The sequence below is a fragment of the Mastigoproctus giganteus genome, chromosome 6 (genome assembly GCF_048544385.1).
Source record: "Mastigoproctus giganteus isolate SK-2022 chromosome 6, ASM4854438v1, whole genome shotgun sequence".
Classification (NCBI taxonomy): domain Eukaryota; kingdom Metazoa; phylum Arthropoda; class Arachnida; order Uropygi; family Thelyphonidae; genus Mastigoproctus; species Mastigoproctus giganteus.
The window spans coordinates 47824606-47848193 of NC_143580.1; the positions used below are offsets into that span (position 1 = coordinate 47824606).

At 36.3% G+C, this 23588-nt stretch overlaps 1 protein-coding gene across 5 annotated transcripts in view; it reads right to left on the minus strand.

Annotated features, from left to right (window-relative positions):
• Alg9 (alpha-1,2-mannosyltransferase Alg9) overlaps nt 1–23588 on the minus strand; it is a 96454-nt gene that overhangs the window by 67059 nt on the left and 5807 nt on the right. For 4 of the 5 annotated variants that reach the window (XM_090375113.1, XM_090375111.1, XM_090375114.1 and 1 more), the window contains exons 3-6: nt 21721–21855; nt 20743–20813; nt 14515–14677; nt 6974–7035 (exon numbers count right to left, since the gene is read on the minus strand). In XM_090375113.1, coding sequence (XP_090231239.1) covers nt 6974–7035; nt 14515–14677; nt 20743–20813; nt 21721–21855 — 431 coding nt within the window. The remainder of the gene's footprint in view (nt 1–6973; nt 7036–14514; nt 14678–20742; nt 20814–21720; nt 21856–23588) is intronic. The other variant, XM_090375115.1, reaches the window with a different exon arrangement.

A 23588-nucleotide genomic window follows, 5' to 3' on the forward strand; every position in this document is an offset into this window, starting at 1 on the left:
TGGCATTTCTCCCCTTGTTCTCAAACCACATGTGCTAAGCTTGCTCCTGTTGTATGTTTCCTTTTTACATTACCATATTCTACTGGTATTTTTACTTCAGCATGAAAATTTGTTCATATTCAGCCAGTTCCTAACAAGGGTGACAAATCCCTCCCTTCAAATTATCATCTCACTTCACTTATCTCTACTCTTTTCAACACATTAGCATTAATTGAGGAATATGATGCAAGAAAGCAAGCTTATACAGCATCAGCCAAAAAAAATTCCTTCCTATTTTGCCCATCCGGTCATGACAAACATTTGAGAACAAAAAAAAACAACTTCCACAACAACAGATGGAAGTCTGTTCCAGCAATCAACTACCCACTGGCTAAAGTCAAGCTTCTGCACATCTATTCTACAACAGTCTTTCCTCAGTTTGAATCTATGCCCCCTCAGGTTCTTAATCTGAACAAGCAGAAGTATCCTGTCAACATTGAGTCTGCTCAAACCATTCAAGGTCTTATACACCTTGATCATATCACCTTACAGGTGCCTAGTCTCCAGATGCTGCAACTTGCAGAACTTAAGCCTTTCTTCATAAGCACACCCCTTTGTTCCTCTCACCAATCTTGTTGCCCTTCACTGTACTCTTTCTTGCAACTCTACATCCTTCTTAAAATGAGGCCTCCAGACCTGTACACAGTACTCAAGGTGTGGCCTGACCATTGCCTTATACAAAGTGATAATCACCTCCTTGTCTCTGCTAGCAAAATTCCTATATATTATTGACAAAACTCCACTACCTGCTCTGGCAGCCCATCTGCACTGCTCAGAGAACTTCATATCTGACTGCACAATTATCCCCAGGTCTTTTTCATTCTCCACCTCCCTGAGTGTAGTACCACACAGTTGGTACATTTCTCTTAGGTTACTGCTATCCATATGGAGTACTATGCATTTGTCAATGTTAAACTTCAGTTGCCACTTCTCAGCCCATCTGCCTAACTTTTCTAGATCCTGTTGCAGTAGCATACTGTCTTTAGTGTCATTAACAACCCTGCCAACCTTTGTATCATCTACAAACTTGGACATTATGCCTGATATACCTTCATCGATATCATTCATAAATACACAAAACAACAATGGGCCCAGCACAGAACCCTGGGGTCTTCACTAATAACATTAGTCTGCATAGAGCAGTGTCCATTTATTACCACTTTCTGCAGTCTCCCACTCAACCATCCCTTTATCCATTGCAGCAACTTGCCCTTAATGCCATACCACTCTAATTTGTACAGCAGTCTTCCATGTGCAACAGTATCAAAAGCTTTCCTGAAATCCAAGTATATGATATCAAAATTATTTTTTTGCATCCAGTTCCTTTGTGACCACATCATAGTATCCAATCAAATTGGTCAGACAGGATTTCCCCTTAACAAACCCATGCTGTGTCTGAACTATTACTGTAATCTTGTTTAGGTGATCCAATGTCACCTCTTTTACCAGTGACGCCATTATTTTCCCTGGAACAGAAGTTAAACTAACAGGTCTATAATTATTTGTGTCACCATTTGAACCCCCTTTGTGAATTGGGGAAACATTTGCACATCTCCAGTCCATGGGTACCTCCCCTGAATCTAATGATGCTCTCATAATTATGGCTAAGAGAACTACAGGGAAAACTTCACAAACTGCCAACTCTTAAAATATCTTGAAACCTTTCATCTGATCAACAATTGGCCAATACGTGAAGAAATTAGGTGCCACCTCAGCATTCTGATGGGCAACTATGAGAGTTTGAGGTGCAGGATAAATACCCTCGAAGAAATTAATATGACGGGCCCATCAAGCTCTCAGCTGCCCAACTCTACACCAGGGCTCACTCCTGTGCATCAGGCAACACAGCAGCAATCTCCAAGGCAGAATGCACTGGTCCCACAGGAACTAGTTATTGTCGATAACTCTATTGTCAGGGACACAGGGAATATATTATGCAAAAAGGATAGGTGAAACAGGATCAGGATATGTCTGCCAGGGGGAAACGTTGATGATGTTGTATGGCAGATATCATCTTTTAAGGGCACAAAAGGTGATACTGTTGTACACATTGGCACTAATGACCTTAAGAGTAAGAGATCTGCAGATTTACTTAACAAGTACAGGTCAATGCTGAAAAAAAAGTCACGAGTTAGAGTTAAATTTGAGAGTGTCTGCAATTCTGCCCAGACATGATAGGAGGGAGTATATGATGAGAGCCATGTCAATCAATTTGGCCCTTGAGAGATTGTGGAAGGCTCACAAGATAGAATTTTTTTCAGCATGGTCTGTGCTTGCTAACAGGCGAGACTGCTTCTACAGGGATGGGATACACTTAAATAGAAAGGGTGCAAGAATATTTGCCGATGCTATCGAGGCAGTGTTAGATGGGTCGGAAAACTGCTAGATTGGGGGGATTCACAGACTAAAAGATTAACGGTAGCCACAGTCAGAGGCGAAACTGATTCTTGCAGCAGCCTAGAGAGCAAGTTGCTGGGGACTTCAGGAGCTGCTGGGAGTCATCATGGAACAAGTAAATACATGGGCTGTGTTAGGGTAAAAAGTAAGAACAAGTGCATGTATACTTGCATGTACACTAATGTTAGAAGTAATAAATAAAATTGATGAATTTGAAGTGCTGATCGAGACATCAAAGACAGATATTGTTGGGATATAAGAGACATGGTGTCACACACACATTGGAATTTGGGGAGTACAATGTGTTCAGAAAGGACAGACGGGGTAGGAAGAGAGAAGGGGTTATGCTGTTAGTTAAGAAACACAAAATCTAAGGAAGTACATCCAGTTGACACGGGTGGAAAGTGCAATGCTGAGTATGTTGGTGTGACATAAACACTGGAAAAGGAAAAATGAGAATAGGATATGTTATAGACCTAATAACTCTGATGAGTACAATGAACAGTTGTGCAGAGAAATAGAATAGGCCAGTAAATCAGAATGTCTTGTAATGGGGGATTTTAACTTTTCAGATATTGACTGGAACTTGTTGGTCACTCGCATGCTAGCAAAACTTTTGTGGATTTATTGGAGGATTGTTTTCTACAGCAACATATTCAAGACACAACCAGAGGGAGTAATACCTCTGATCTCATTATCAGCAGTGATTATTCATGCATTAAGAATTTGCAGATAAAGGGACCACTAGGTGACAGTGATCACAGTGTACTGATGTGGGATTTACTTAAAGATGTAACTACCATCAAGGATAAAGGGAAGGGTATTTGTTTTTGTAAAGGTGACTACAATGGTCTCAGACAGTTTTTAAATTCTATACAGTGGGATCAACAGATGATGTTACCAATGGTGAATTCTAAATGGGATGTCTTCAGGAATTTAATCTTCGAGGCTACTAGGCTTTTCATACCAACTAAGAAATACTGTTCAAAGTTCAGGCCTAAATGGACGTTGGATGAATTAATGAGGCTCATGGCAGAGAAGAAAAATGAATGGGATGCATATAAATTATCAGGCAACACAGAAACCTATGGCAGATATAAGCTAGTCTATAATCAAGTCACAAAGGAGGTTAGGCAGGCAAAGGACAGATTACGAGAAATCTTTGGCAAAGGATGCAAAGAAAAACAGCAAAGAGTTCTTTATTTATGTAAACTCTAGAAGAAAGGGGAAGAATCAGATTGGTCCACTTAACATAGATGGTTCGACTATTGACAATCCTGCTCAAGTAGCTGATAAACTGAATGAGAATTTTGCATCTACATTCACACATGAGGAATTATTCAAGGAGGAGAATGCCAGAAGTTTATCAAACTCTAACAGGAAGCTAAGTGATTTTGTAATAACTGAGAGCAAAGTGGAGGAGAAATTGCTGAAGTTAAACATAAAAAAGGCACCTGAGGCAGATGGAATCTATCCAGTTATAATGAAGGAGGCAGCAAGGGAAGTAAGCAAACCCTAAGCCATAATTATGAGAGTAAGGGAGGTCCCCATGGACTGGAGATGTGCAAATGTATCCCCAATTCACAAAGGAGGTTCAAAAAGGATAAAAATAATAATTACAGACCTGTTAGTTTAACTTCTGTTCCAGGGAAAATAATGGAGTCACTGGTTAAAGAGGTGATACAGGATCACCTAGACAAGATTGCAGTAATAGTTCAGACACAGCATGGGTTTGTTAAGGGGAAGTCTTGCCTGACCAATTTGACTGGATATTACAATGTGGTCACAAAGAAACTGGAGGCAAAAAATAATTTTGATATCATATACTTGGATTTCAGCAAAGCCTTTGATACTGTTGCACATGGAAGACTGCTGTACAAATTAGAGAGGTATGGCATTAAGGGCAAGTTAGGGCAATGGATAAAGGGATGGTTGAGTGGTAGACAGCAGAGAGTGGTAATAAATGGACACTGATCTATGCGGACTAATGTTATTAATGGAATCCCCCAGGGTTCGGTGCTGAGCCCATTGTTGTTTTATGTATTTATCAATGATATCGATGAAAGTATATCAGGCTTAATGTCCAAGTTTGCAGATGATGCAAAGGTTGCAGGGTTGTTAACGACATTAAAGACAGTATGCTACTGCAACAGGATGCCGCCTCCATAGCCAGGTGGGCAGGAGCAGCAGTGCATAGCACACGCTTTTTGATTAGACCGGGGTTCGAGCCCATGACCACCAAATACAGAGGATGTGGAAAGGTCAGGGAATGACTACCGCATATCCCCAGAGCAATATGGCCTTAGTTGCTAATGCTCCTAAAAACCAAATAACAAACAACAACAAACAACTGCAACAGGATCTAGAAAAGTTAGGCAGATGTATTGAGAAGTGGCAACTGAAGTTTAGCATTCATTGACAAATGAATAGTACTCCATATGGGTAGTGGTAACCCAAAAGAAATGTTCCAACTGTGTGGTACTACACTCAGGGAGGTGCAGAATGAAAAAGACCTGGGGGTATTTGTGCAGTCAGATATGAAGTTCTCTGAGCAGTGCAGATGGGCTGCCAGAGTTTTGTCAATGATACATAGGAATTTGGCTAGCAGAGACAATGAGATTATCCCTTTGTATAAGGCAATGGTCGGGTCACACCTTGAGTACTGTACGAGTCTGGAGGCCTTATTTTAGGAAGGATGTAGAGTTGCAAGAAAGAGTACAGTGAAGAGCAACAAGATTGGTGAGAGGAACAAAGGGGTGTGCTTATGAAGAAAGGCTTAAGTTCTACAAGTTGCAGCATCTGGAGACTGGGCACCTGCAAGGTGATCTGATCAAGGTGTATAAGGCCTTGAATGGTTTGAGCAGGCTCAATGCAGGCGGGATACTTCTGCTTGCTCAGATTAAGAACCTGAGGGAACATAGCTTCAAATTGAGGAAAGACAGTTGTAGAATAGATGTGCAGAAGTTTGACTTTAGCCAGCAGGTAGTTGATTGCTGGAACAGACTTCCATCTGTTGTTGTGGAAGTTGATAGCTTAAATAAATTTAAGGCTGAAATAGACAAACATTTGGAGTCACCCCAACTAATGCTAATACTAATGGTGTCAACATGCTAGTGATATACTAATCTGAATGGCTATGTTACTCATTTTTGGGCAAATTTGACGGAAAGTTTAATAAAACTGAAACAGTTGCTCTTGATATTTCCAACTAAGGCTGGTGTCCGTCCCCACCTTAAGGTTGTGCTTTCTTCTACTCTTTTCATTTGTATATTAACAACCTTCTTCTACCCACTAGAAATCTTATTCAGAATTCTGCTGCTGATGATGGCACACTACATTTCAGCTCCCAGTTTGAGACCCTTTTGTCCCATACAAACAAATTCAACTTTTCAAATATTCACTGAGAATTCCTTAAATGCCAATCTCCAGGAAACTCTTCAATGTGGGGAAGAAAACTTAGTTAATATTAATCCTTCAACAATTCAATCCTGTCTCACAAAAAGGAATTTACCACTCCTACCCTCATCTCTGATGAGGCTCAGATTTCTAGACAAGAATTACATATCTCTATTAAGGGTAACCCAGCCTTCTAATTTCTTTCTCTCTCTCTTCGTATCACAAATGTTGCTTCCTCTGCATCAACGAAATACAGGATTTTTTTTTTTGTTCTCAGTGTTTCTTTTCTTCGAGGCAACAACTCACTCTGTAGAAATCTCAAATTTGCTTTACCACAGAATATTGTTCCACATCTGGGAATGAACTCAATTCAAAAGAAGGTAATCAAGTTAATTAATGACCTGTCTCTTACTAAGTGGCTCCACTCTCTGTCTCATAGACATTCAGTTTCTACTGCATGCCTTTCTTTTCTATAGATACTTCCACAAGCACACTCTTATTCTGAAATGGAATCTGTGATTCCCTCACTCTCTTCCAAACCAATCTGAATATGTCACAACCAGTCAATATCCAATCACTGTCCAATTCCAAACTCACAGAACCAACTTTTCTCCCTTCATTTATCTCTTCTATTTCTGTTCTCTGGAACAACCTTCCTTCATACTTTTTTCCCAAAAATTACACTCTACAGATAGCAGAGTATAATTTTTGGAAAATGTCAACATTAGTCATTGTTGACAACAAAAGTTGTCAACAATGACTAATGTCAACGAGTACCTTTTGTCTTCTTAAACATGCATAGCTCTAAGTACTATAGGTTATAAACCGTTTCCAATGTTTCAGAAGCACAATTCCCTAGAACTGGCAAATTTGATGTTCACATGATAATACAAATTTATCATTTTTCACATTCTGAAACTGAGACAAAATAAATGTGCTTGAAATGAGCACAGCACCAAAACATATACTTAATGACTAACAAACTTCTACACAGATGTAGAGGCATATTGAAAACTGCAATGTGAACACTGAATCATACTGCATTTATTGATTACAGTGGTGTGCAGCTAGCCCAGAAACTTCTTGACTATATTTTGTATATTTTTAATCAAGTTAGTCACTTAATGTAAGTTACACTTACCCCAAAATAGCAGCAAAAGGCCATCCAACTAAAGTACTTACTGCAATAGCATATATAGCTATCTGAAATTGTACATAAATATTTTCAGTGCATTAATAACAAAGAAATGCTTTTGTTTGATTTTACCAAATTATTAAGATTGAACTTTATTATAATGAACATTATTTAACATATCATTAAATTAATCACATTACATATTAAAAAGATTCTGTGTACAAATAATGAAGTATGAAGAAGCTGTATTATAAATGCATTAAACTACACTGATAATGTAATTTTTTTAAATAAAATTTGGCAAACGCACAACTCTTATTTATCTTCATGAAAAAACAAATAATGTAATAATAACAGTATTTGATATATAGTGCAAGGCAGCCACAGGCTTTTGCTGCACTGGCCAAAATAAAAAAAAAAATAATAGGTAGATAAGAAAATACAAATTATGTGCTTCCATCCTCAAATAGGTAACTATTCAGTTGACTTCTGAATTTATTCAAACTGTCAGCCTCAACTACCTGTGAAGGCAACTTGTTCCAGCAATTAACGAGACTCACTGGCTAAAAGAAAACTTCCTACAATCTAGTCTAATCCTTTCTCCTATAATATGAATTTATGGTCCCCTAGTCTGGAATTCTTTATTCATTTTGCTAACCCCTCTCAGGACCTTATATACCACAATCAGGTCACTTTTGAGGTACCTGGTTGCCAAGCTCTGTAGCCCACATAATCACAGTCTTTCCTCGCATGGCCGCCCTTTTGCTGATCTCACCATGTGGGTTGCCTGTCTTTGGACCCTTTCAAGAAGCTCAGTCTTTTTTTCAGATGAGGTCTCCATACTTGAACACAGTATTCCAAATGTAGTCTTACAAATGCCTTATACAGTGGGATCATGACTGCCCTCTATCTACAGGATAATGTTTGATAAATCATTGATAGGACACCATGTGCTTTCCTGTCTGCCTGTTTACACTGCTCAGAAAACTACATATCTACCTATATCATAACTCCCAGATCCCTTTCTTCTTCTACTGTTTTTAATTCAACCCTGCCAAGTGTAATTTATTTTGGTGTTGCCATTCCCCCAAGTGTTGCATTTTGCTGCATTAAAACACAGCTGGCAATTTTCTGACCATTTTTGAAGTCTGTTCAAGTTATCCTGAAGGAGTGCTGCTTGGCACTGATTGTTAATGACTACCAATCTTTACATTGTCCACAAATTTTGAACTGAACTGCACATCTCTCACCTATGTTTTGGAGGGAGAAGGGAACAAAGAGCAAACATCAAGTTTTGTGCTCGACTTGGCAAAAGTGGCACGGAAATGTTTCAAATGATGAAGCTGGTATATGGAGAGAATTGTCTGTCTCGTGCATGTGTGTTCAAGTGGCATAAATGCTTCACGCATGGAAGGGAATCACTGGAAGACGACGAACATTTGGGCCCAGCAAGAACTGTTTGAATGCCAGAGTTGATTGAAAAGGTGTGGGAAATCATTACCAGTGACCAATGTGCAATGCTCTGAATAATTTCAGAATATCTGTGTATTAATAAGGAAACCATTACACAAATAATAATACAAAATTTGAATAAAATGAAGGTCAGTACACAGTTTGTTTCACATTCATTAACAGACAATTGATGACAGGAATGAGTTGAACACAGCAGAGAATCATTGAGGCTGCTGAAAGCAAACCCAACTTCACAAATTTGAACGTTGCAGGTGACAAGACGTGCTGTTTTCAATACGACCCCACAACAAAGTGATAAAGGCAAACTCTCCCAAAGCCAAAAACGTTCATCAAGAAAGGTCAAAAATCAAAACCATGCTCATCACTTTCTATCATAGCAAGGGAACTGTGCACAAAGAGTTTGTGTCCAATGGCCGAAGTGTTACTTCTGTTTACTGTCTGGGCATTTTGAAACGTTTGTTGAAGAGAATCCATTGTAGTACAGCCTCAGTATGGAGAAGATGGCAGTTGGTTCCTCTTGCATGACAATGCACTCAACCACAAGGCTCTCACTGTTCAGAAGTTTTTGGACAGCAAACATGTCTTCATACTGTTGCACCCACTGTATTCATCAGACTTAGCCCTGCAGGACTTCTTTTTGTTCCTGTAGTTCAAGGCACAGTTGGAAGGCTGTTGTTATTTTGATGGTGTTGATGCCATCAAAATAACAGTTGTTATTTTGATGGCATCAACACCATTCAAAGAGCTGAGATGAGAACATCGAACAGTATACCACTTATGGCCTTCCACTAGTTATTCCAGTTGTTCACGATTGTTGCACAGTGTGTGCAACAATCGCGAAGCAGGAGGCAGTTATTTTGAATAAACCAAGGTTAGTTTACTCATACATGGGATCATTATTTTTTCTAGCATTAGGTACATTTTCCAATTGCCACACCGTACATATAATCACCAAAGTTGTTAGAACGTTATGAAAAAGTGCTGTATATGCATATACGTATCCTATGAAAGAGACAACATTAAATGTTTTAATACTGTATTTTACAGCATTTATTATGTGGAGGAGAAGAGTTTAATCTTTACTGTGCTGTAGTAGAAGTGAAAATTCTGTTTAAAACTTATTCAGATTCTGAAGAGCTATTAAGTACATTGTGGCAAGTTCAGATTGCTTCACTTGCCACTACTACTATTAATACTTTTCTGCACTATATCTCAATTTAAGCTATGTTGCACTGTAACAAAACTGCCAGTTTGATAAAAACCTTTTCAACCAAAAAACATGCTGATCAGTAGCATACTCCATTTTACTTAGAGAATTTTCTAAATGTCCTCATGGACTTCTAATTGTCCATTGAAGATGGACCAGACATCCCACTTTTTTGGGATTTGTCCTGATTTTCAATGCTTTCAATTTTATAATGTAGTAGTTTATCCAGCAATTTTTATCATCTTCATTTGCAGGACTCATTTTCGAATCTCAAACTAGATTTGAAAATGAGTCGTGCAACTTATAAAAAGAATTTTTTGAATTCCTAGCACTGAAAAAACTACTTATGTATGGAAGTTCACCAAGAGTTAGTTCTATGAAAATAAGGGCAGACAATTTGCTTTGTATTGTGGGATAATCTACCTTGCAAACGATGCACTGATTTTGCTCAAGACGCAATGTTATTCTCATTTTCATTGCTCACTTACTAAATTTTGTAGTTCTCTTCTTCAGTTCTTGATGTAACAAGTTAATGAGGTAATGACATAGTCAAAACATGTCATTAACTTGTAATAAACTTACAGGTTTACATCAAGCGATCAATTGTGTATTAAATATTTTTGAAGTACTGCAGGCATTTTTATTGTGAAAGAAAAGATGCTAAAATTTATGGTAAATTTTTTAACCACTATTAAATGAAGCATATTCCACATTATGTATATTCAATAAGATTGAATTACTTGACATAATCAAAGATTTATAACAACAAAAAAAAAAAAAAAAAAAAGCAAACAGCAATGACCTTTATGTGCAAGCTGAGAACAATTTGTTTTTGTGCATCCACCACACTGCCCATTCATTCCTCTAACCAACTCATCCAGTGCTTCAGCTATGATATAGGGTACATGGATAGCCTATGCGATATGTATGAAAAATATAAATAATAATTGCTGAATTTCTATTGGTCTACTTTTAATGAAATTTGGGAAGGCCTGACAAATCATTCTAAAAGAGCAAAATAAAATATTTCATGAAAATCTATCCACCAGAAGCCAAGTTATTACATATAGAGTTGGGTCAAGTTATTACATGCAGACAGACAGACAGACAGGGTCAAGACAACAGGCACATTACACATATATGCTAGCATGCCTAAAAACGGAATGTTCCAAAAAATGCATAACAGGGATTGTGAATTACATGCATCAGACGATCAAAATGTTTAAATTACATACTGAAGAAAAGTTTATTCCTTTAAGTCAATGGTTCTCAAATGGTGTGCTGCGACTCTTTTAAGCATACCGCGAGATTAGGAAAAACTGAACTGAGTTCAATGGCAATCACTATTTAGGCGTGCTGTGAATATGCGCCCTTAACTTCAAGTGTGACTTTAGTGACAAAAGATTGAGAACCACTGCTTTAAGTTCCCACTGCAAGATGGAAACCTCCTCAACACTTCATGTTGAGGGAAATGGACCATAATCTGCCAAGCCAGTCCAGTGCAGTTTGGCAGATCAACAGTATTTAGCAGTCAGCGGCTTGAACCCTGGTCTACTCGAAGAGTGTGTGCTACTGCATTCCCGCTCCTGACCACTCAGCTATGAAGGCCGCAAGTGCTTCTAGAATATTAAACGATCGTAAAATCAGAGTGAAGAAATATCATTTAAATATTAATTATTTGCTATGCGTAAAATAACTTGTGCTTAGAACAATGGACTGAAGCCTCGAATAAATTCAAATTTATGGAATCAGTGCTATTAAAAAGTACACCAGTTTGGGAGAAAGCACCAAATATGTGTAAAAATACAGGTAACCCTCATATAACACAGTAATTATGTTCCTATAAAATGTTGTGTTGTGCGAAATCGTGTTATACAGGACTAAGAAAAAGTACAAAAAGGGGAGTTACATTCCAAATGCTAACAAAAATACACTATTTCATTAACAAAATGTTAACAAAACTAACAAAAACTAGATTTCGTGTATCTTCTGCTCTCTTTAAAAAATCAGTAATCTGGTTTGTTTGCTTTTCCTTGATAAATCTTTATGCATTCCATCATATGGAACTAAGCATTTCTGAAGCTCCCTTTTGAACTTTGGTCTCTTTTCATTCAAGAATCTGCATTCAAAAAATAAGATTCTAATTTCTCGGCTAACTTTAACCTTCCCCATATGCTTTTTAGTGTAAAATTTGGACGTTCAGAATTTTCATCTGTACTACCATCCCCTGAATTGATTTGATTTTATCTCCAATGCGATTTCTACCAAATCGGTTCGCCAGCCTCTTTTTCTACCAGTAATTCTTGAACGTCTTCAGTAATCACATCTTTTTTAAATTTTTTTAGGAACATAGGCGACAAAGGCCATGTTACTCTGTGTATATTGTCTATAAATTGCATGTGTCCTAAGGTCAATTTTCTGTTTTTCTGGACAAAAAAAACCAGAGTTTCCGGGATGAAAAACCATGCTACCCTCGCCTGAGCCTGATTAATCAGCCACGTCTTAAAAAAGACCCATAAAAATTCCTCTTGTCATCGACGGTATTCAAACTCAGATCTTTTCCACCCAGTGTGGGGAGGAGGGCGATTCTATCAACTGTGCTACCCACAAGGGCTTCAGTAGTCATATCATCAAAACCTTCCCCTCCTACCAATGTGGCAAGTCACACCGATTCTGTTTTCTGCAGGTTCAATCATATTTCCTGAATGAACTGACTGGCCATACATTTTTCCATACACATTTAAAGGTGATGGCTTTACTTCTTTCAGCGAGAAAGCTATGATTCTGATACAGTACACAACGTTTTCTTGCCTTCATTACTTCAATAGATTGGGAATCCAATTTTTCCAAAATCCATTTTAATGATTTTTGATGTAATGAGTTTTAAAGGTGGATATAATGCCTTGATCTAATGGCTGAATGAAAGTTGTATTAACCTAATACAACTGTGATGGTAGGAACATAGCTTCAACATTTGAATGACAAATCTTTTGGATGGCCTGACGTGTTATCCAATAGTAATAAAACTTTGAAATCTAGATTTTTTTTTCCACAAGTTCAATAGCACAGAACATAACACAGGGATTTCCCAACTAAATAAAATACAGGGATTTCTCAATAATTTTTTTTGACTAGTGCATCAGCAGTGGGGATTCAAAAAGAGTAGAAATGTTGAAAAATTATATCCAACATAATAGCAGGGTTTTCCCCGCAAAAATCTCAAAAATACCATGTCATGCGAGGTTTACCAAAATTCTATAACCATGTTAGAGCGAAATTGTGTTGTGCAAGGATTGCTGCAATTTATTAATCGTGTTAGAGCGAAACCATGTTGTAGAAATGCCATGTTATACGGGGGTTGCTTGTATTACTGATATGGAATTTCGAAATGATGAAAGCTTATTATTTAATTAGTTTTCTTTGCTTAAAAATTTCATTTTTTAAATAGACAGAATGACCGACTTAAGAGAGTTGTTACAGTCAGTGGTCATTATTTTTTTTCTGAAATCTGTATTTCAGGAGTAGACCTCAGAAATTGAAAAATTAACTGGATTTTAATTTGCCAATCCAGCACATAATGGAAATGTTGAAAACAATATTTTTGGAAACTTGTGAATCATTTTTCAAAATTATTATAATTAGTCACACCATATCAAGTTCTTAAACTGTATTTGAGAAAATTCTATAGTTCATTTAAAAGATTTTGTAATTTATCACCTACTATCAATCATCAAAAAACCTTATATTTTCTAGGAAAATTTATTTTCCTGGAATACAGTTTTAATTAAAGTATGTGATTAGAATGCTAATTTGTCCTACTTCATTAGACAGATGGAAAAAACCAACTGGATGTGAAAACCATTAATGCCATTATGCAAATTTAACATAAATTTAAATTTTGTGAAGTTTTTATTAATCAAAATATGATTAGGGCAAAAATAAGTTCAATTATATATGACCAAGCAAAGCCTTTGACTCCTGATTTATTTACTGCTTAAATTATTCTTCAAATATATTAAGGTAATTATTTTACAACAGATTCATTCAGTTTTTTTATAAAAACTGTCTTACATTTTAGGATTTAAAACTCATTCTGTCCCAGTGTGGCACAGCTAGGACAAAACAAGTTTTGGCAAAACCAGCATCTGGTCACCCTTGTGTGGGTTATACTTTTTATAATTAGGTTAATTAGTATGTCAGCTTTTCACCCTTGATATGGCAGAAGTAAGTTCAATAACATATAACTGAATAAAGCCTCTGCTCCTGACTTATTTTATACTTAATTATTTCTAAAATAATTAAGTATAAAATAAAAGTAAGTAGAAAATGTAGTTTAATAGATTTTACAATCTATTAAACCACATTTTTTCTTTTATTTTTAGGGCACATATTACCTAAATGTGTCAAAAGTTTTTTTTTTTTATTGATTGACCCAATTTAGGCTTTAAAAGCCATATCACAGTTGTGGACATTAGCATCTGATCACCCTATACCAAGATACATCACTAACAGTACAAAAACTTCCATGTTTTGCATGTTTAATGACACTAAACTTAACAATGCCAGTCTCAACACATTAAAAAATATAGGTATTCGAAACTGTTTCATATTCTCTTGATAATTCTGTATATACATATAACATGCAATTTAAGTTTAGAAAAACTGAGCCACCAAAAATTGTAAAATAAAACTGGATGCAGAAACACAATTAGTCATTACAGATTGGTGGTATTTGAAGCTTGAAGTTAGTGATCATAATGAATTATTAATTCAACCATTCTATCACATTTCTTAATCTGTAAAAATGCAGCTTTTCTTTAACATATGTACACCATAAAATTCGTATCTTATTCTTATTCATAGCTACCTCATAGTGCTGAAGAAACCAAGCTCCAATAGCTAACATGGTCATGTACATTGAAAAACTGCTTGGCAGATAAGCTGCTGATGAGATAAACATTCCTGCTCCTAGAACAAGAAACATCAATGTGAGACGACCTACATGAGCTCCGAAATGAGAGCAGATCCCTCTGATAGAAAGAAAAAAAAGGTATTTTATTATTGAAAATAAATTGCTCAACTATTTACAGACATCATATAACAAATTAAATGTAAATAATTTAAATCAACATCAGCTACCATAGTCTAATATTAAATATCACAGTTGCCTATGCATAAGAGTATGTGTGTTACCAGTCTGAATTCACAAATCATATTGTCACTCTCTGAATCACAGTCTTAATCTCTACAGCAACTAGATAAAGTATTACAGAGCTCCACAACAAATGTATTTTAAAATCTTTTGGCAGGTGTCATGAAAGTGACTAATTTTGAAAATGACCTGAGACCTGTACACTCATTCCTGTGACAAAACGGCAAATACTTTTGAATTCAGTGTAGTTAAAAAAAAATCCCACTAGTAAAAAATTTCAGCACAACTTCCATATTATCCCATAGATTTATGTGGCATGAGATTTTTTTGAGCACAGCATTGCTCTGTGTAACCTTGGAAGTCTAGAATGTGTCAATAAGCATTGACTTCTACAGATTTTTCAGTGTTGACTTTGCAGCCATAAACATGTTATTCTTGTTGTTGTAGGGTTTTAGGCATATCAGTGACTTAGACGATACTGCACTATTGTATATTATGTCTATAGATTTGCATGTTGTGTGGGATAAAAATTCCAGAATAACTGACAGGGAAAGCACTACTCCCTGATGCCTCCATAGCCAGGTGGGAAGGAGCAGCAGTGCGTAGCACACACTTCTTGATTAGACCGGGGTTCGAGCCCATCACCACCAAATACAGAGGATGCGGAAAGGTCAGGGAATGACCACCGCATATCCCGGAGCAATATGGCCTTAGTTGCTAATGCTCCTAAAAACCAAATAACATAACATAACACTACTCCCTTCATAAATTGTGCAAATTGTGCACTGTGATCACTTTTGGAACATCTTATTAAAGGTGCATCAGGTGAAGAACTGTGAAACTGTTTTCTTCAAGAACATTTTTACAACATAACTTTGATTTGTACCACTAAAAAATCCAGAAATGGCTTCACAGTCCTAGAAGAGTTAATGCCTTCAAGCAAATGAAGGATGGAAGAAAATCTTGATCATCTCAATTACACAAAATATTCAACAAAACCAATTTCCAACTATTCAACTACACAGGAATCCAATGATAACTATTTAAATCATACTGTACTTAATTTCATATCCTCTAAGACCTGAAAAATGAAAGCTATTAATCATTCCCATCCAAACAATAAAACTACTACTGTTTGAGAAACAGAAAAGTTCTTACTCAAAATACTGGACTCTACTGATACTTTTTTATACATAGAACTACAGTTATCTCACACATTTTGTGAGATATCATTCTTCTTTTATACAATAGAATTATCTATTGTATATAAGAGCAGTACAATAAAAAGTCTAAAATATAATGGATAAAATTATTAAAACAAGATGCAATAAAATTTCATTATTATGACAAGTATACTCAATGTGTACTCAATAACATTAAATATATAGTGATATTTTAGGATAATAACAATATGTGAAACTTTTTGCTATAATGAATGATTTTAATTGTAGTGGTAAAATGTATTTTTGTATCTTCAAAGTCCATAAAATTTCATTATTATGACAAGTATACTCAATGTGTACTCAATAACATTAAATATATAGTGATATTTTAGGATAATAACAATATGTGAAACTTTTTGCTATAATGAATGATTTTAATTGTAGTGGTAATGTATTTTTGTATCTTCAAAGTCCCAGTGATAAACCCATGTCTAATTATGTACTAGTGATGAGTCCAGAAATTAAGCCATTTTAGTTTGTTCTGAAAAAGAGCCAAAAGCTCAGTGGTGTGCCCTCCCAAAAAAATTGTGTATGTAATTTATCAGCAAGCAAAAGTTTACCATAGGTACTACAATGAACAGTGATTACAATGATTAATTAATATTTATGAGCATGATCTAGACGTGTAAAGTTGTTGAGCATTTCACCACAAAACATAGTTATGAACAGTTAAATCTCTCTCTCTCTCTCTCTCTCTCTCTCTCTCTCTCTCTCTCTCTCTCTCTCTCTCTCGTCCAGATTTAGTCTAAACTCCCTCTTGCTCTTTAACCTCCCAAAAACACAAGGGTTTATATATAACATCCCAAAATCTACACATAAAATCCCTCTTGCTCAATACCAACATAAATCTATGTTGGTATTGAGCAAGGTATTGATACAACAATGCCACTGCCGCTTTTGATTTTTCAGAGCCTTTTTGTGAAAATTCTTATCATAATAACTAATTCAGAAGTCACTTCTGGTGCTGGGTGTAATGACTACCTATGCCCTCCTCCACTGCACATCATTTATTTAAATTTTTACCTTTTTAACTTTATATCTGTTGCTCTTTCTGACGACGTTTCTTCTTAATGCTTTTTCTATGAATCTTACTTTTGGATTTGTTGATATGCTTCAATAAGCTTCTGACATGCTTACTGTTAATTGTAACTTTTCTAACTGTGTTGGTCCTACAACAGTTATTGCCAATTCTTCCCATGCTCAAATCTCAAGTTTGTTTCCTGCCATCAACTTGCTAGTTTCAATTTTAATTACCTCTGTAATATTTACCTATGAAATATTTATTTTTACTGGCTTTCTTTTATTTTTAATATGTGCTAACTGTGGTAGTTTCTTTTTAAGCATAAGAAAAAGAGCCAAAAGATTAGTGCTTCCGTTGCAGGATTCAAGAACTATCAAGGCTAATCTGCTTCAGCTAATTTTTATAACTAATACTATGCTTATTATTGTGTGACAGAGCAAAACAGAAGACAGAATGAATAATATAACAAGTTTAATAATTGTAAAACACACATATATTAAATACATACAAAAGGTTTCGGTTATAATGGTAACCTTCATCAGTCAAACTGACAGTTAAGAGTGTGAAACATGAGGGCATGTACTGCCAGTCATGTATATGAAACTGCATGGTTAATTGTTTGATGCTGTGGCTGTGACGTATGTGAAAATTGCCAACGTTTGTCATTCATCAAAATGGTTGCTTCAATAATAGGGTGGACATGACATCCACTGCTTCTGCTGACTGAGATATTAGAGCATGTGACGTTCAACGACTCCAACCAGGCAGGCGTGTCGCTGGTAGTGGCAGGACCTATCTACAATCACGACATCGTGGTGCGGGTCAATGTCATGGCGGGTTGACCAGAAGTGTTTGGCAATGGCCGAGTGTTCTATATCTGCTAAGCAGATGGCTCTTTCGTGTTCCGAAAGATGTTTGCCGAGCCATCTCCCAGTTTCCTCGATGTAGCAGCTAGTGCAGTCACAGCAAGAGATGCAGTAGACTAGACCACTTTGTAGTAAGGTGGGAACTGGTGTTTTCAATCTAGAGATGAGGGATTGAAACTTTCTGCCTGGGAGCTGTATGCACTTTATCCCATATGATTTTAGGACCCTAGAAACCTGTTGTAATAGGTTTGGGTAATACGGGATAAAGGCGCTTGCAGTTGAGTCATTACCTTGGATGTTCCTGTTGGCTGCTACGTTTGTTTGTTGTTGTTTTGGTTTTTTTTTAGGAGCATTAGCAACTAAGGCCATATTGCTCCAGGATATGCGGTGGTCATTCCTTGACCTTTCCGCATCCTCCGTATTTGGTGGTGACGGGCTCGAACCCCGGTCTAATCAAGAAGCGTGTGCTTTCTGCCTGGGAGCTGTATGCACTTTATCCCATATGATTTTAGGACCCTAGAAACCTGTTGTAATAGTTTTTGGGTAGTACGGGATAAAGGCGCTTGCAGTTGAGTCATTACCTTGGATGTTCCTGTTGGTTGCTACGTTTGTTTGTTGTTGTTTTGGTTTTTTTTTAGGAGCATTAGCAACTAAGGCCATATTGCTCCAGGATATGCGGTGGTCATTCCTTGACCTTTCCGCATCCTCCGTATTTGGTGGTGACGGGCTCGAACCCCGGTCTAATCAAGAAGCGTGTGCTACGCACTGCTGCTCCTTCCCACCTGGCTACGGAGGCGCCCTGGTTGCTACGTGGTCATGTGTCTGTAGGTCACACCTGTCAAGGGTACTGGTGGGATAGCCACACCTCGCAAGATCCGCCTTGACCTTAGCAATTTCGGTGCACCTCTCATCTACAGAACTAGAGTGGGTCCAGGCATGGGTTAACAAGGTCCGTGCAGTGCCAAGAAGATGGCTGTGCACATGTGCTGACTGAGAGTTGGTAAATTGGCCAGCACACATTGGTTTATGGTAGACAGTTGTCTTCAAGCACATGCCCTTGTGTTGGACAAGGGCGTCTAAGTATGGTAGGGTATTGTCCGATTCTAGTTCGATGCTGAATTTTATGAAAAGCGACAGAGAATTGAGGTGGTCTAAGAGCCGGTCACCCGAATCTCTGGGGATAACCACAAACACATCATCCACGTAGCAACACCAAAAGGTGATGGGATCTGGTACATTCGTAAATGCATGACCTTCTAATTCTTCCATCGCGATATTTGCCGTGACTGAACTAACTGGGGAACCCATGGCTGTGCCATGCACCTGTTGGTAAACAGAGTCATTAGACATAATTGCACCACCTGTTAAGCACAGTTTGAGGGTGGTGGAGATATCGTCTGGCATTAGTTTGGTCCTGCTGCCAAGGGTATGGCCGTTATTTCTCCCAGGCAGAAAGTTGCGATCCCTCATCTCTAGAGTGAAAACACCTTACTACAAAGTGGTCTAGTCTACCGCATCTCTTGCCGTGACCGCACTAGCTGCTACATCAGGGAAACTGGGAGACGGCTTGGCAAATGTCTTTCGCAACATGAAAGAGCCATCCACTTAGCGGACATAGAGCATTTGGCCATTGCCGAACACTTCTGGTCAACCCACCACGACATTGACCCGCACCGCAATGTCGTGATTGTAGACAGGTCCCACCACTACTGGTGATGCACCTGGTTGGAGTCGCTGAACATCACATTGTCTAATACCTCAGTCAACAGAAGCAGTGGATGTCATGTCCACCCTATTATTGAAGCAACCATTTTGATGAATGACAAATGTTAGCAATGTTCACATACGTCACAGCCACAGGCTTCAACATCAAACAATTAACCATGCAGTTTCATATACATGACTGCATGACTGGCAGTACATGCCCTCATGTTTCACACTCTTAACTATCAGTTTGACTGATGAAGGTTACCATAATAACCGGAAGCTTTTGTATGTATTTAATATAAGTGTGTTTTAAAATTAGTATTAAATGTGTCATTATTTATTCTGTCTTCCGTTTCGCTCTGTGTCACACACAATAATTCACAATAATAATGAATCCAGAGCGCACAGGCCTCTTTAATCATAATACTATGCTTTATCAATTTCCTGACAATTCAACTGAATAATTTTTTGTTGCTAAGTACTTTTCTCCTATTTGTATGCAGTACTATGTACAATACAATTACAGTATAGAAATGCAGTATTTATTTATTATATATAAATTTTTTTTTTTTGGCTCTTAATGCAAAAATGCAAGAAAAAAAAATTTACTGTGGTACTTTAAGCTCAAACTGTTTACTAGATTTTATCTTTCTTGGTGATTTATCATCATTGTAGCAACTTGTTTTTATTACTTAAACCATTGTGCTATTATTAATAGTTTTTCTTTAATATAATACATTATTTTGCATGAATATTACTTTTCTTTTTTTAACTGCATCACTAAGTTAACCTTCTTAACTTTGTATGCTTGTTGCAATGTATGTAACAATTTTTAGCTGGAGTTTTCAATTCTTGTAAACCTCTCTCAGCTTGGATATCTCAGCATGCAAATATTCTCTAATATAACTAACCATATTTGAAAATAAAGGCACTCAGGGAAGGTTTAAGATTCCTTAAAGTTAAAGGATTTTATCCTTTCTTAATGTGAATTTTTATTTGCACAGCATCCCATTATTAACATATATTTTTAATTAGATTATAATAATAAGCAATTTAAAATAGCTAACACATTTTCAAAAATAAGAACTGTTATTAAAACTCTAATAAGAAAAAAAATATATATTACCTGTAAAAATATACTTCACAAAGGGCACAGCAAAAACCAAGCAAGCACCGGATAAAGTAAAACACTAGAATCTATAAAAATAACACATTAAAAATACCATTCTGTATGTAAATTACATGTATTATAGAGGTGAAAACAATGAATAATTAAAAAAAAAGAGAATAATTAAAAAAAAGAGAATAATTTAAAAAAATTTTTTTTAATTACAGAACAAGGTTATATGATGTTAGGACTACCAGAAAAGAATGCTATTAAACCATCAAAGTCAACACATCCCAGCAGCTCACTGGCATACTTTTGACACTTCATTCAGTCCATGCCATGATTAATCCAGGCTATTCTGAGAGCTTTTTTGAGGGGGGGGATTAAAGTGGCCACTCAATGTATAAAAAATAACTGAAATTAATCATAACCTACAATTCTACTGTAATCTAAGTGCATAGTGTGAAATTCTGTATAATGAACTGTTATTATGAAAATTTTGATAATTACAAACAAAAACTAACACAATCTATTACTATCAATTCTCAAAGAATTCTGAAGTATTAGTTGATAAAAATGTCTAGCCAGTCAGTACTGCTTATGAACTGTATGGCTAATACAGATAGTAAGCACAAGGACTAAGTTACATGAACAAATTTCCACAGTTAACAATAGAAATAACAAGCAATCACTCTGTATACTGTAAAAGTGTTTGTGGTCTCTGAAATATAGTTTATATTAATTTACTGATAAGCCTAATAAGTTGTAGGTCTTAAAATGACATCTAAGAGTCAACAGAAATCAAATAATAAATTAACAGCAATTACATCTAAAGATAAAAAAAATCTTTTCTAACATTTCTAAAAACAGTAACATTTCGATTATTTTTGTGATTAACATTACCAAAACAGGCTAACATTATAAGATAATTATGTGCCAAGCAAATAGTTTTTTATTTAATTAAAACTTTTTACATATAGAAGAAAATCAAATAACCTTGTTGGACTGAAGCAATGTGCTGTAAAATACTCCAGGTAATGCATGCAACCAAAGATAAGCATATGATCGTAGAGCATAAATTGGAGAATATTCCCAAGTTTGAAACCCTTTTCCATAAAGCAGATGATGGGTCTATTCATAAAAAAGAAAAAAAAATACTTAATTAAATCTGCAAATATTCCTATTTTTACTCTACTGTGATGAAACAATTTCAATTAAGAAAGCAAGAATAAATATATGATGATAATTCCAAGAATATCTGCATATAGCCCTTCTAAGATAAAGAGAAACAGTATCTATTATCTATATTTGTATCTATATTTTTATATCTGGCACAAATAAAATGGGTAAATGTCTCTGTAAATTCACACTGGATGCTGGCTTGAATATAGAAATTAAAATTAGCTGCAAGAGTGCCAAGGTCACTTTCAGATGTAATCCACATCCAAAAGTAGCAAGGGGAGTAATGTCTTTGTAACTTCTTGTCTACCTGTGCTGCAACCTCAAATCCATTTCTATAGCTACCATTTTGCAGCATTAAAATATAATTGCCACATCTAACCATTCCTTAAGTGTAAGTCATCCGAAGGAATGCTGCTTGAAGCTAGTTATTAACCAATCTCTCAATCTTCATATCTGTAAATCTTAACATATCCTGTATCTTTTTGCCAATGTTGTTTAAGAAAATCAGAAATAGGAGCAGTCCAAGCAAAAATCCTGAGGGACTCCACTTCTAACTTTAGCCTTTTACGAAAAAGGTAACATTATGAGTTTTATCAGTAAATATTAACCCTTCTGCAGGTACATATATCTATGTACCTTTTTTAAGTTTGTTTCAATGGAGAATTCCACATATGTACTGATAATCTTGAAACTTTACAAGTGCATGTTAAAAATAAATGCTGTTAGCAGATGGCAGCATGAAAATAGCTTAGAATTAGTTTGATTTCAACTCACACTGTTGAAAGTTGATGGAGTATCTGGAAGTTAATAAAAAGTAAATCAACTTGAAATATTGTGTCCATACTCGAATGCAATATTCCAAGAACAGCGTTGCAACTGCTTTATATAGTAGGATAACAATCTTCTTATCTCTACAAGCAAATGTCTAATAAATTACTGACAGGTATCATGGGCATTCCTTGCAACCTGTCTACACTACCTGGAAACAAAACATCATATCTACCCATATCTTAACTCGCAAATTCCTTTCTTCCTCTACAGTTTTTATGTATAAGTTACTCTGGGGTTAGTGCAAGACTGCATTTTGCTGTATTAAAATAATAGCTCCACTTTTATGACCATCCTTGAAGTCTATACAAGTCATACTGAAAAAGTGCTACTTGGCACTCTTCACAACCACTCTCCCAATCTTTTCATCATCTGCAAATTGATATCATTGCCTCTATCCCTTCATCAATGCAATTTAAGAAAATCAGAAACAACAGTGGTCTCAGAACTTATACCTGGAGAGGGTATAAGTTTTAGTATTAAAAACTCCAGCATTAGTCCAATCCAAAGAGTAATTAATTACTGAAGAATCTTACTGGTAATTCCAACAAGTTCCAACTTACACAATAACTTCTCACTGGGGACAGGTCAAATGCTGAGTCAAATGCTTTGCTAAAATCGAAATAAACAATGTTGAAATTATTTTAAAAATCCATCTCACGAGTGACTGTTGTAAAAATAGCAAATCAGATTAACTGATTTTACCATAACAAATCTGTGCTGTGTATCATACAGAATACCACTTCTATCTAAATAACCCTGTATTCAATTCTTTATCGTTGACCTTCCACAATTTTCCTTAACACTGAAGTCTGGCTAATCAGCCTACGGTTACCCACTTCTTCCTTAGAACC